This window comes from Pristiophorus japonicus, chromosome 11, assembly GCF_044704955.1.
Source record: "Pristiophorus japonicus isolate sPriJap1 chromosome 11, sPriJap1.hap1, whole genome shotgun sequence".
NCBI classification, from domain to species: Eukaryota; Metazoa; Chordata; class Chondrichthyes; family Pristiophoridae; genus Pristiophorus; species Pristiophorus japonicus.
This window is the reverse complement of record NC_091987.1, coordinates 11,548,401-11,562,051: the sequence shown is the minus strand read 5'-3', so window position 1 is coordinate 11,562,051 and position 13,651 is coordinate 11,548,401. Positions and strand designations below refer to the sequence as shown.

General features: G+C 47.4%; 1 protein-coding gene across 1 annotated transcript in view; it reads right to left on the bottom strand.

The window, feature by feature from the left end:
* Nucleotides 1–248: 248 nt before the first annotated feature.
* Nucleotides 249–13,651, bottom strand: part of LOC139275964 (neural cell adhesion molecule 2-like) — a 540,891-nt gene continuing 527,488 nt past the window's right edge. The window contains exons 14-15 of the mRNA XM_070893225.1: nucleotides 7,266–7,382; nucleotides 249–467 (exon numbers count right to left, since the gene is read on the bottom strand). Coding sequence (XP_070749326.1) covers nucleotides 356–467; nucleotides 7,266–7,382 — 229 coding nt within the window. The 3' untranslated portion in view covers nucleotides 249–355. The remainder of the gene's footprint in view (nucleotides 468–7,265; nucleotides 7,383–13,651) is intronic.

Below are 13,651 nucleotides of genomic sequence, written 5' to 3'. Positions count from 1 at the left end.
ACAACAGCTTGAACGTTTTGTCCGCTGTGTATATATATATAATATATATAGAGAGAGAGCAATATAAAGATTGTTTCTAACTTTTACTCCACAATATCATTTACATGTTACACTTTTTTATTTTCTGAATGGCAAAGGGGGAAAAAAAATTAAGACAGAAATATTTTTTTTTCAAAAATCCTTCCAGAAAAATGAGGACAAATTTCAATTTCTTGTATTACTGATAATGCAACTTATGACAGTGTCCAAAGCCATTCTAATGCCTCAGCCTCACAAATATGTATTTCTCTTCCCTACAAATATTGGTTGCAAGGGTATCCATGTTGAGCATGTTTCTTTGACAGAGTTCTTCCCATTATGCTTTGCTGCTGTCCTCTTTCGGTGGGATGACGTCATTGGGCACCGACTCCTCTACGTTTTCCGGACTCAAAGCTTCCTTGCCGTTGCCTTCTTTTAAAGGTAACTTTCTGCAAACAATGGACAGATGAAAAGAAGCCGTGAGGATAATTATTCGAAATGATCACGCCACAGGCAAAATCCAGCGATCACACAGCTCTGGCGCTGACCAGCTAGCTCATGCTTTCCCGAAGAAGGAACTTGCATTTAAATCGCACTTCTCACGTCCAAAGTGATTCATGGCCAGTGAGTTACTTTTGATGTATAGTCACTGCTTTGCAGGAAAACACACACAGCAAGGTCTCACAGACATCGTATGTAAAAAGTAACCGGGTAATTGTGGTGTGTTTGAGAACGTAGGAAATAGGAGCAGGAGTAGGCCATTGGGCCCCTCGAGCCTGCTCCACCATTCAATAAGATCATGGCTGATCATCTACCTCAACTCCACCTTCCCGTCCTAGCCCATATCCCTTGATTCCCTTAGTGTCCAAAAATATATCCATCTCAGCCTTGAATATACTCAACAACTGAACATCCACAGTCCTCTGGGGTAGAGAATTCCGAAGATTTACCACCTTCTGAGTGAAGAAATTTCTCCTCAACTCAGTCCTAAATGGCCGAGCCCTTAGCCTGAGATTGTGAATTCTAGTTATAGACTGTCCAGCCAGGGAAAACAGCCTCTCTGCATCTACCCTGTCAAGTCCGCTAAGAATTTTATACGTTTCAGTGATCACCTCTCATTCTTCCAAACTCCAGAAAATATAGGTCTGTTTCACTCAATCGCTCCTCACAGAACAACCCTCTCAGCCCAGGGATCAAACATTAAGGGATGAATGTTGGCTAGGACACCAGCAAAACTCCCCGCTCTTCTTCGATTGGTAGCATGGAATTTATTACCTTGACCTGCAGAAGCAGATAGGGACTTTGTTTAATGACGCATCTGAAACACAGCACCTCTGATAAATGCAGTGATCCTAAAATACCCCACTGGAACATCGGGCTTATTGTGGTCAAATGCTGGAGTGAGACTCTGCCTCAGTACGAGACTGTTGCCACAGTGCCAAGCTGCATGGCTCGCCTGCGTCTCAGTGTTAGGCCCTGTGTATGTATGCTAAACACAGGTTCAAGGAACAACTATGGCAAAGATAATGGAACGTAGAAGTAAGGGGGATGTGGTCACGTGGAGAGAAAAGAAAAGACAGACTTGCATGTATATAGCGCCTTTCACGACCTCAGGACGTCCCAAAGCGCTTCACAGCCAATGAAGTACTTGAGAAGAGTTTGGTGCTATGCTCGGACTATGCAAGACTCCGGCATGTTTGTATCTGAAGTATTGTATCTCGTTTTCATCCCTGGCATAGTGAAAAGGTACTGAGACTCTGGAGAGGAGAGGGGGGTGACCAGAATGACACTAAGAGCTCGTAGATATGAGGGAAGTAGCCAAGAGTTTGGGTTATTTACTTTAGGGTATGTAGGTTTAGGGAAACTTAGGGGGAATATGACTGGAGTTTTCCAAACGATAAAGGGATTGGATACAGTCTTTAGATATCTTATATGAATTGGACAGAAGTGGTAGAAAAAAAAGACTTGCATTTATATAGCGCTTTTCACAATAATCGGACATCTCAAAACACTTTACAGCCAATGAAGTACTTTTGGAGTATAGTCACTGTTGTAATGTATGAAACATGGCAGCCAATTTGCGCACAGCAAGCTCCCACAAGCAGCAATAATATAATGACCAGGTAATCGGTTTTGTTTGTTATGTTGATTGAGGGATTAAAAAGGATAGAAAACTGGTTGGAGGGCAGAAAGTAAAAGAAAGTTTCCACGATGGGAAAGATGTGCTGAGTGATGTTCCACAGGTGTCTTTTTTTGGAGCTACTCTTATTTACTATGTGCATAAATGGATCTGGATTTAGAAATTGATGGAACAATATCAACATTTACCGCTGATACAAAACAATGAGGCTGGATTTTCCGGTCCTTTGCACTTGCGGGGGTTTCGCCCCGGAGCCGCACGTGAGCCGGTGTTGGGCTCTCCAGGGCATCGCCGCGATGCTCCAGTCAGGCTTTGCGGCGGGGCGGAGCAGCACCACCGGGAAGAGCTGCGCCGGGCATGCAACGTCCCTTGGTTGCGACGCCGGCGCGAGTTTTGAGTCTCCGGAAGTGCGCCCACCATGGGAAATCAGGGCGGTCCAGCGATCCCGGCGGTGGAAAGGAAGGTAATGTACTCCAAAAGTAAGTGCGATTGTTTTGTCTTTTAATTTTTTTGTGCGATTTGTGATGCGGTGGCTTGGGCAAGGTCTTGGGAATGTTTGCGTGACCTTTTTTTTTGTTTCCCTAACGCCTCCCTTAGCGCTGCACTCCCTGACGCAGGGCCCAGCTGCCCAAACTTAACAAACAAGGCGCAAACTATTCCCGGCTGCTCACTATCCTGCCCTGCCACCATTATCGCCCTGAAAACATAAAAGCCCTAAGCCTCTCGGTACTTCTTTTTGGTCAGGTGGGTGTCCGACACGCGTAGACTCATTGGACCGACGGACATCCAACCCAATCTATTGAGAAGTCCAAATTAATGCAGTCTCCAGGTGCACTCTCACTCTGTAGGGATCCCCACTTACCTAAACCCAGAGAATGTAGGTATGGGTTGTCAAGAGCCAAGGTTGAAGGATCCTAAACTGTGCGTGTGGCTACTGCTAGTGTTTAAACAGTTAAAACCAAGCTAAGAGCCAGCTTGGTTAATTTGCTAGCACTTTCATCGCTGAGTCAGAATGCTTTGGGTTCAGGTCCCACTGAAAGCCTGAAGCACCTAATCAAAGTTGCCACTTGAGTGCTGTACTGAGCGTCCAACACTGCTGGCGGTGCCTTATTTCTGGAGTTCCATGTGTCCGTTCTGATAGAAAGATGTCATAGAGCTATTCAAAGAGCAGCAGGGAGATCTCTCCTCAGCTGTGGCTCAGCGGGTAGCACCCTCACCTCTGAATCAAAAGCTTATGGGCTCAAGCCCCACTCCAAAGACTATGCTGACACTTCAGTGCAGTACTGAGGAAGCGCTGCACTCATAGGGGTGCCTTCTTTAGGACGAGACGTTAAAACTAAGTAGACATAAAAGAGCCTATGACACTAGCCGAAGAAGAGCAGGAGAGTTCTCCAAGATCACCTGACAATCATTTATCCATAAACGGCCCTGCTTTTTGTGGACAGAACATACCTGGGCAGTTTTCACATTGTCGGGTAGATGCCAGCTTTGACGCTGTACTGGAACAGCTTGGCTAGAGGCACAGCTAATTCTGGAGCACAAGTCTTCGGCAGGACAGCTGGGATGTGGTTGAGGGCCCATAGCCTTTCCTGTATCCGATGCACTCAGCCACTTCTTGCTATCATGTGGAGTGAATCCAATTGGCTGATGGTGGGACCCCAGGAGTAGGCCGAGATGTATCATCCACTCGGCACTTCTGGCTGAAAGTGGTTGTTTTTTTGCACTCATGTGCTGGGTTCCGCCATCATTGAGGATGCAGACGTTCATGGAGACTCCTCCTCCCGTTAGTTGTTTAATTGTTCACCATCATTCATGACTGGATGTGGCAGGGCTGCAGAGCTTTGACCTGGTCTATTGATTGTGGGATGGCTTAGCCCTGTTTCTGCTGCTTAGCATGCATGGAGTCCTGTGTTGCAGATTCCTCAGGTTGGCACCTCATTGTTAGTTACGCCTGGCGCTGCTCCTCGCATGCTCTTCTACACTCCTCATTGAACCAGGGTTGGTCCCCTGGCTTGATGGTAATGGTAGAGTGAGGGATATGCCGGGCCATGAGGTTAGAGATTGTGGTGGAATACAATTCTGCTGCTGCTGATGGCCCACAGCGCCTCATGGATGCCCAGTTTTGAGCTGCTAGATCTGTTCTAAATCTATCCCCATTTAGCACGGTGGTAGTCTACACAACACGATGGAAGGTGTCCTCAGTGTAAAGACGGGACTTTGTCTCCACAATGACTGTGCGGTGGTCACTGCTACCAATACTGTCATGTGACAGATGCATCTGCGACAGGTCGATTGGTGAGGACGAGGTCAGTTTTACCCTTACATTGGTTCGCTCACCACCTGCCGCAGGCCCAGTCTGGCAGCTATGTCCTTCAGGACTCGGCCAGCTTGGTCAGTGGTGGTGCTACCAAGCCACTTTTGGTCATGGACATTGATAGGATTGGTAGGTCATGGTAGGATTTGAACTCATGTCTCCAGATCATTAGTCCAGCCTCTGCATTACTAGTCCAGTAACATAACCACTATGCTACCGTACTCCTCTTCCGATATCTCAAATTATTTGAGAAAGGAACTGGATCCTGGAGATTATAGGCCCCTGGGTTTGAATTCAATTGTAGGAAAGCCACTATGCTAACCACTATGCTTCCGTCCCCGTACTGTATGCCAGGGGCATCAGGGGTGAAGAAGGCAGAAATTCCACCAAATTGTGTCCCACCTCCCCCTGCCAATCCCACCTCCTTCAAGGCTGAGGTCGATAGATTTTTGGATCATCATAGGCAGTCCATCGAAATCGAGGAAAACTTGCTTCCACTCTAAAAGTGAGTTCTCAGGTGACTGAACAGTCCTATACAGGAATTACAGTCTCTGTCACAGGTGGAACAGACAGTGGTTGGAGGAAAGGGTGGGTGGGACTGGTTTGCCGCACGCTCCTTCCGCTGCCTGCGCTTGTTTTCTGCATGCTCTCAGCGACGAGACGCGAGGTGCTCAGCGCCCTTCTGGATGCTCTTCCTCCACTTAGGGTGGTTTTTGGCCAGGGACCCCCAGGTGTCGGTGGGGATGTTGCATTTTATCAATGAGGCTTTGAGGGGTGTCTTTGAAACGTTTCCTCTGCCCACCTGGGGATTGCTTGCCGTGTAGGAGTTCCAAGTAGAATGCTTGCTTTGGGAGTCTTGTGTCAGGCATGCGAACAATGTGGCCCGCCCAACGGAGCTGATCGAGTGTGATCAGTGCTTCGATGCTGAGGATGTTGGCCTGATCGAGAACACTGAAGTTGGTGTGTCTATCCTCCCAGGGGATTTTCAGGATCTTGCAGAGGCAGCATTGTTAGTATTTCTCCAGCGATTTGAGGTGTTTATTGTATATGGTCCATGTCTCTGAGCCATACAGGAGACCGGGTATCACTACAGCCCTGTAGACCATAAGCTTGGTGCCAGATTTGAGGTCCTGGTCTTCGAACACTCTCTTCCTCAGGAGACCAAAGGCTGCACTGGCGCACTGGAGCTGATGTTGAATCGTGTCGTCAATGTCTGCCCTTGCTGATAATAGGCTCCCGAGGTATGGAAAGTTTTCCATGTTGTCCAAGATGGTGCCGTGGATTTTGATGACCGGGGGGGCAGGGAGGCAGTGCTGTGAGGCAGGGTCAGGTTGGTGGAGGACCTTTGTCTTACGGATGTTTAGTGTAAGACCTATGCTTTTGTACGCTTCGGTGAAGATGTTGACGATGGCTTGGAGTTCAGCCTCTGAATGTGCTCAGACCCAAGCGTCATCCGCTTCCTGTAGTTCGACGACAGAGGATGGGGCGATCTTGGATCTAGCCTGGAGGTGCCGAAGGTTGAACAGGTTCTCACTGGTTCTATAGTTTAGCTCCACTCCAGCAGGGAGCTTGTTGAGAGTGAGATAGAGTACTGCAGTGAGGAAGATCGAGAAGAGGGTTGGCGTGATGACGCAGCCCTGCTTGAGCCCGGTCCGGACGTGGATTGTGTCTGTGGATACAAGGGGAACCAAGGGATATGGGGATAGGGCGAGAAGCTGGAGTTGAGGTCAAAGATCAACCATGATCTTGTTGAATGGTGGAGCAGGCTCGAGGGGCCGAATGGTCTACTCCTGCTCCTCATTCTTATGTTCTTCCGTAAAGTCAGCTACAAAGACGGCCAATGTGGGATTCGGCTGGTTCCAGCCTTCCTAAGTAAACTCCGAATAATGCGAAATGAGATGGTGATTAGGCGTTAATGGTATTAAGGCTCCTGTAGCCTGCACTTGTCCCATAAGGGCCTTGGAAACTTGAGGCCAATCTACTCCTTCATGCACATTTATAGCAAGTGAGAGATATTGGAGGCATCGACCAGTAAATAAAACAGATGGGTTCACAATGCTCCTTGTCTGATCCACAGGTTGGTAGTTCGCCCAGTCCAGCCGTTTCACACAGGCGTGCAAATCTCTTATAATTATTTTATATTTTCTGGCGTTTTTCCTTGCTGGCTGGCACCAGTCAGACACAAGACAGATGGCCGACATTTGCAGCCAGGCACCCAGCATACATACAACGATGAGAAAGGGGTCAGGACTGCAGAGAGATTTTCCAAATTCTTATTTTAAATTAACATTTTCTTTCAAGTTTACTCTCGCTGATCCCCGTCCCCAAAGTCTCCGAGAGATAAAACACTTCTTCTCAATGCTGCAACACTTCTTTTGCTCCAATTTACAGTTCACCGACAGATCAAGTTTTAAAATGTACAATTTTTGTTAATTACGGGGAAGAGATATTTTCGCTGTTACTGTTAATTTCAGCCGGCTGTAGGTGGGAGGATTGGATAGCGACGGACTCACAGGACTCCCCAGCTCTGATACTGAACTGAAAGCCTCCAGGAAGGAACGTCCCATTCACGAACCCCCTGACTACCCCATGGGGAAATGGTAGATGCCCGCTCGATACCGCTCCATGGCAATACGGCCCAGGTTGCAAAGAGTCACCATGCGGCAAAGCTGTGGGGCTGCAGACTGAGTTCATAGGCCTTGTGGCATTGTGTACTTGAGTACCAATCTCCAGAGCACAATATGACCCCATGCTACTCCCAATTCTGAACCCTTGCAAGGAGAGCAGACTTACTCAGGCTCTGTGAGTGGTGTGGTTTCGTTCGGTTCATTCGCTGAGCTCCCATCGTGGTTAGTGATTGGTTCATCTTCTGTCCTCATCTCCACTATGGGCTCTTTTGACCCATCCTTCCTGAAAAGGTAGAATGAAGATCAGTCAATGCCTGCCCCTTAAAGGGGAGGCACCATTGTGCAAAGATAAATCCCATCAAAACGGCTGGATTTTACGCTGCCGTCCACTTCTATTTTTGCCCCGGAGGGGCGGCAATGGCGGCGGTGAGCTCTTCCGGGCAGGCGGCCAGCTGCCAGCGCCCTGCCAGGGTTTTCGGGGCCGGTTCCGGCGGGGCACGGAGCATTACCGCCCGGAAGAGGCGAGCCGGTGTGCAACGCCCCCTGGTTACGACACCAGCTCGATCGCAGCTGACCCGTAGCGCCCCGCAGCGCCCCCTGGTGGGAACGCCTGTGAAAGCGGCCGGTCCGAGCTGTAGCGGCTGCAGTGAGGTGAGTAATGCCAACCTCAGGTAAGCGTGATTGTTTTTATTTATTTTTTGCCGATTTATGTTGTGGTGGCGTGAGCTATTTATAAGGAAACATTTTTGGTGTTTTTTGTCAGGTTTTTTTTTGCTCTACAGACCTCTCTTCGAGTGCTCCCAGGCCAACTGTTTAGCTTGGGATTGTCGCATGCTTATCCAGCCTAGCGCCCTAAGAGAGGTGTGCAACACAACCCTTACCACTCCGCCTCACACTCAGGGCCCAGCTGTCCAATTTTGCTGACTGAGTGGCAGACATTTTCCAGGCGGTATCAGGCATTAATGCCCCAAAATCCTAAAAGCCACAAATCCGGCCCATTCTCATCATTACCATAATAATATTGACACATGGCTCCTCGATATTCAAAAAAACAGCTTGAATGATTGAGCAGGTTGTGCTCTTTTCACCAGTAAAGAGAAGGCTGAAGGGTGATCCATTAGAGGTATTAAGATTATGATTATGTTTAATAGGGTAGATGTAGAGAAGCCATTTCCACTCATGGGGAGGTGACTAGAGGCCATAAATATAAGATAGTCACTAGTAAATCCAATAGGGAATTCAGGAGAAACGTCTTTATCCAGAGAACGGAACTCGTTACCACAAGGAGTGGTTGAGGTGAATAGCCTGGATACATTTTAAGAGGAAGCTGGATAAACACATGAGGGAGAAAGGAATAGAAGGATATGGAGATAGGGTGAGATGAAGAGTGGTGGGAGGAGGCTGGTGTGGAGCATAAACACCGGCACGGCGCGGTTGGGCTGAATGGCCTGTTTCTGTGATGTGAAGTCCATGTTAAAAAATGTTCAACAAGCACTTTGCTTTCATGTAGTCAGTACACATTTAACAAATACAACACACAACACAACAGGATATTTGTATTCCTCAAACGTCAAAGATACATATCGCGAGTGACAATTGTCATACCTTGGAGAGTTTTATTGTCATGAAATGGAGTCTATGAGAGCTTTGTTGACTGTATTGCCAATATTCATAATTTTTGTTTCACTTTTATGGAGGTATGTACTCGGTTTTATTTTACTTTACTTGTATGAATTTTACGCTCATCCAACTAAGACAAATTGCATATGGTCCCATTATAAGCACTCAGTACTATAATATCAAGCAATCCCAGGGCAGATAAAACCATGATGCACAGTAAATCTCGCCCCCTTCTCCCCAACAAGGTGACTCAGCCACACTGCTCAGAAGAGCAGCTCTTACTGCAATAATTTGCCTCAAACACACAATCCTTTTGATCAGTCTAAGTGATATTGACATTCGAGTGTCCAATTAGGGCAATTTGTGCCCATTAGAAACTTGGATCTGACACCAAAGATTTATTTTCAATAAGAATTTGTCCAATCAAAAAATTGGAAGATATGACATCCCAGCAGTTTGTGCTCACGCATTACACCATCCTGTTCTAACTTCCTTCCCTTCTGCCAAATCTTTGTTACTTTCTTCGCTCCTTATAATCTTTCTGGGCTATGTGCCAATTGTGACAGAGAGGGCAGAACCCCGGGGGAGAACTTCAGCGCATGGCTGCCTGTTTTTCTCCTGAAGAATGAGCGGTTGGGAGTTGAAAAATCGGTGGGGCAAAGTGGGGGGCGATGGGAAAGACAACTACCCTATTGAGGCCCAAGTTCTGCCTAAGGCCCAAGGCATGTTGGCCTTCATAGCGAGAGGGTTTGAGTATAGGAACAGGGAGGTCTAACTGCAGTTGTGAATATTGTGTACAGTTTTGGTCTCCTAATCTGAGGAAGGACATTCTTGCTATTGAGGGAGTGCAGCGAAGATTCACCAGACTGATTCCCGGGATGGCTGGACTGACATATGAAGAAAGACTGGATCGACTAGGCTTAAATTCACTGGAATTTAGAAGAATGAGAGGGTATCTCATAGAAACATAAAATTCTGACGGGATTGGACAGGTTAGATGCGGGAAGAATGTTCCCGATGTTGGGAAAGTCCAGAACCAGGGGTCACAGTCTAAGGATAAGGGGTAAGCCATTTAAGGATAAGGAGAAACTTCTTCACTCAGAGAATTGTGAACCTGTGGAATTCTCTACCACAGAAATTTGTTGAGGCCAGTTCGTTAGATATATTCAAAAGGGAGTTAGTTGTGGCCCTTACGGCTAAAGGGATCAAAGGGTATGGAGAGAAAGCAGGAATGGGGTACTGAAGTTGCATGATCAGCCATGATCATATTGAATGGTGGTGCAGGCTCGAAGGGCCGAATGGCCTGCTCCTGCACCTATTTTCTATGTTTCTATGTTTCTATGATAGCGTATTCAGAGGGCCTGTAAATGGGCGAGCAGACCACTCAATTGAAACAGGCATAAGGCTGCTTTACAATGCAACTAGGAGTCCTGCAGCAATTGTAGGACACCAAAGAAAATGTACAAAAGAGTGGAGTTTGAGATAAACTGGTTAATATTTAACTTTGAGTCATTTCCTCATTCGTTACAGCGATATGCCTCGGTAGTGTTTTATTGTTTGCGGGAACACCATCATCTCCAAGTTCCCCTCCAAGCCACACACACCACCCTGACCCGGAAATATATCGCCGTTCCTTCATCGGCGCTGGGTCAAAATCCTGGAACTCGCTCCCTAACGGCACTGTGTGAGCGCCTTCACCACACAGACTGCAGCGGTTCAAGAAGACGGCTCACCACCACCTTCTCAAGGGGCAATTAGGGATGGGCAATAACTGCTGGCCTTGCCAGCGACGCCCACATCTCATGAATGAATTGGTTTTAAGTCCTCCTGTTTTATTGTATGTTACACTGAAATTTACAGCACAGAAAGAGGCCATTCGGTTAAATCGGTCCATGCCGGTGTTAATGCTCCACACGAGCTTCCTCCCAACCTTCTTCATCTAAGCCAATCAGCACAACCACCTATTCCTTTCTCCCTCATGTGCTTAGCAAGCATGCCCTCCTCCTGTGAAAATAAATATATTCATTCCTCCCTCTTCCCCAGCTGCTGGCCCCCCTGTTCATACACCGCTTGCAATTGGAATAGTGGGGGATTGAAGTGTTGGCAATCTAGCTCCACATTACTGCCAGTGCTGCTCCAAGTTGTCCATTAAAAGGTGCGTGAGATTGGCTCCGTAACAGTTTCTACCTGCTATTCCTTTCCGCAGTAGGGCAACAGGGCAATAGTGGGGAAATATCGGATCTACTTCCCTGTATTCCATGGTGGTCTGTGTTAGTGCTTGGGCATGTTGCATTTAGTTCTAACATTGACACAAGATACATACTGGATAGCTAACTTCATCGTGCTGTGCAGAGACTTGGGATTCACTGTCGACACGCTTCCTCCAAGTTCGGAAAAGGTTTCTAAAAACAAACTGTCATCTCTTGAGTTGTCTCCCACTGCAGATGTGAGCTTAGGGAGGGCTCTAAAACTAAAGTCATTGAGTGAGTTGGCAGAGTCAACAGTTGTCCAGATCAGCTTTCTGGCAGCACGTTGAGCTTTGTCTACACTGGAGCATTCAGGAGGTGCCTGCCTTGAGGCCACACTCAGCGTTTGTTAATTCACACAAACGACACCGTTTCAACAACGGTTATATCACGACTTTAACGTAGCGAAATGTCCCAAGGTACTTCACCGGAGCGAAATCAGACAAGAACTGACACCGAGCCAAAGACAGAGAGAGAGCCAAAGTTAAGACAGGTGACCAAAACGCTTGATCAAAAAGTAGGTTTGAAGCAGCGTCTTAAAGAAGGAGAGAGAGCTGGAGAGGCAAAGAGATTTATGGTGGGGGGGGGGGGGGAATTCCAGAGCTTGGGGCCTCTGATATTTCCCCACTATTTCCAATTTTTTAAGACCTGTTGCCCTACTGCAGAAAGGAATATCATCCCAATGGTGCGGTGAAGAATGCGAGGGATGCATGAGAGGCCGCAGTTGCAGGAAGATAGTGATCACGGAGGGTTGTAGGGCTGGAGGAGATTACAGAGATAAGGGTCTTTAAATGTTGTCATTGATGGTGCCATCCATTTCAGAGTTGGCCAGTATTTAAAGTCTTCTACATAAGACAAGGTGGAACTGGAAAAGGTAGCTTTTTCCGTCAAACCCATCTTTCCACAGACCTTGAAGATCGTTGATTCCTGCCAATCCATTTGGTCTCCTCAGCAAAATTCACGCAAAATCAAGCAAACGTCGAGACTGTCCTCCTAACCTTGCAGCATGCATTATACACCCATGGACTGGTTGTTTATGGTCCCAGCAGCTAGGTAGCATTCAATCACCTCCACCTGCACTTATCAATTGTTAATGCAGTGGGTATAGTTGGAAAAGCTGCTGTTTGATTTCCACATTATACCCAGACACAGAGGTCATATTGTTTGCCCTCTGGCCCGTTTTGAAACTTTTTCTTCTGGCACCAAACTTGCAGATTTCAGATCATCTATCGCTCAACCTACATCGACCTCTGGTTAAGCGATGTCAGAATTCTCATCCTTATTTTCAAATCCCTCTATGGCCTCGCCCCTCCCTATCTCTGTAATCTCCTCTAGCCCCACAATCCCCCCCCTGAGATGTCTGCGCTCCTCTAATTCTGATCTCTTGAGCATCCCTGATTATAATCGCTCAACCATCGGTGGCCGTGCCTTCAGCTGCCTAGGGCCCAAGCTCTGGAACTCCCTGCCTAAACCTCTCCGCCTCTCTACCTCTCTTTCCTCCTTCAAGACGCTCCTTAAAACCTACCTCTTTGACCAAGCTTTTGGTCACCTGCGCTAATTTCTAATTGTGCGGCTCGGTGCCAAATTGTTTTATCTCATAATACTCCTGTGAAGCACCTTGAGACGTTTCACTACAGTAAAGGCGCTTATACAGGTGTTGGCTCCGAGCAAATCTATCAACATACACGTGTCACAGAACAAGCTATTTGTGTACCTCATAAAAAATGTTTGTTGTATCTTCATTTGCAATAAAAGGGTGTGCTGAAGCAGCAACAACAACTGCATTTATAGGCAGTATAATTAGGTTGGCGCCAGGAACCAGCACAAAATTGGTGACAAGCTGAAATGGCATGCCCAAGGACATCAGCCTGAGGCACATGCTTACGGTTGACAGCTGTGAGCGGAAGTGCAGGATTTCATCGTTTTTGTATTATTCTGCGAAGAGAAGGGGAAGGTGAAATTGGTCTTCTGCGGCAGCGCAAAACAGGCTTTTGCGAATTGGCAGCTCACTTTACACTTCACCCGATTGACTGCAATGGAAAGGAAAATCTTCCAGGTGTAACTCAGGCTGGCAATTCCCCAGCACCCACCGCCCAAGGCCAATTTCAGTCCCAGCTGTACTCATTGAATTTAGCGAGTCCCGATCATAACTGAAGCTCACCATCGAAAATGGGTGACCAGCAGTTGAAGGTCTGGTGGGGAACTTGTGCTGCCTGAATCAGCGCACCTGCCCAAACCAAGATGTTTGGAATGCAAATCGGGGTCCTTTGCCTGTTGTAGGACCCTGATTGCAACTTTCAAAGGAATATGGGTGGAGCTTGTATGGCCCATGCCAAGCCCATCACTCCAGGCATTGAGAAGTCTAACCAGGCAAACCTTAAAGGGAACATCTTTCCAAAAAGGTAAGTTTTGTGTTTTTTTGAAAGCTGTTTGCGGTGACACACAAAACCAGCGAGCTGCAGCAAGCCCCCTATTTTGGGCCTTGAGCACACTGGCAAAATGCTAATGATACCTGAACTGAAACGTGTTTCTGGTTTCCCAACTGTTCCGTTGGGCAGGCACTCTGTGCACGTTGCCGATATCATGTCCAAGCTTGGGGCTTGACAGGGTAGATGCAGAGAGGTTGTTTCCCCTCGTAGGGGGAATCTAGAATTAAGGGGGCGTAGTCAGAATGAGGGGTCGCCCA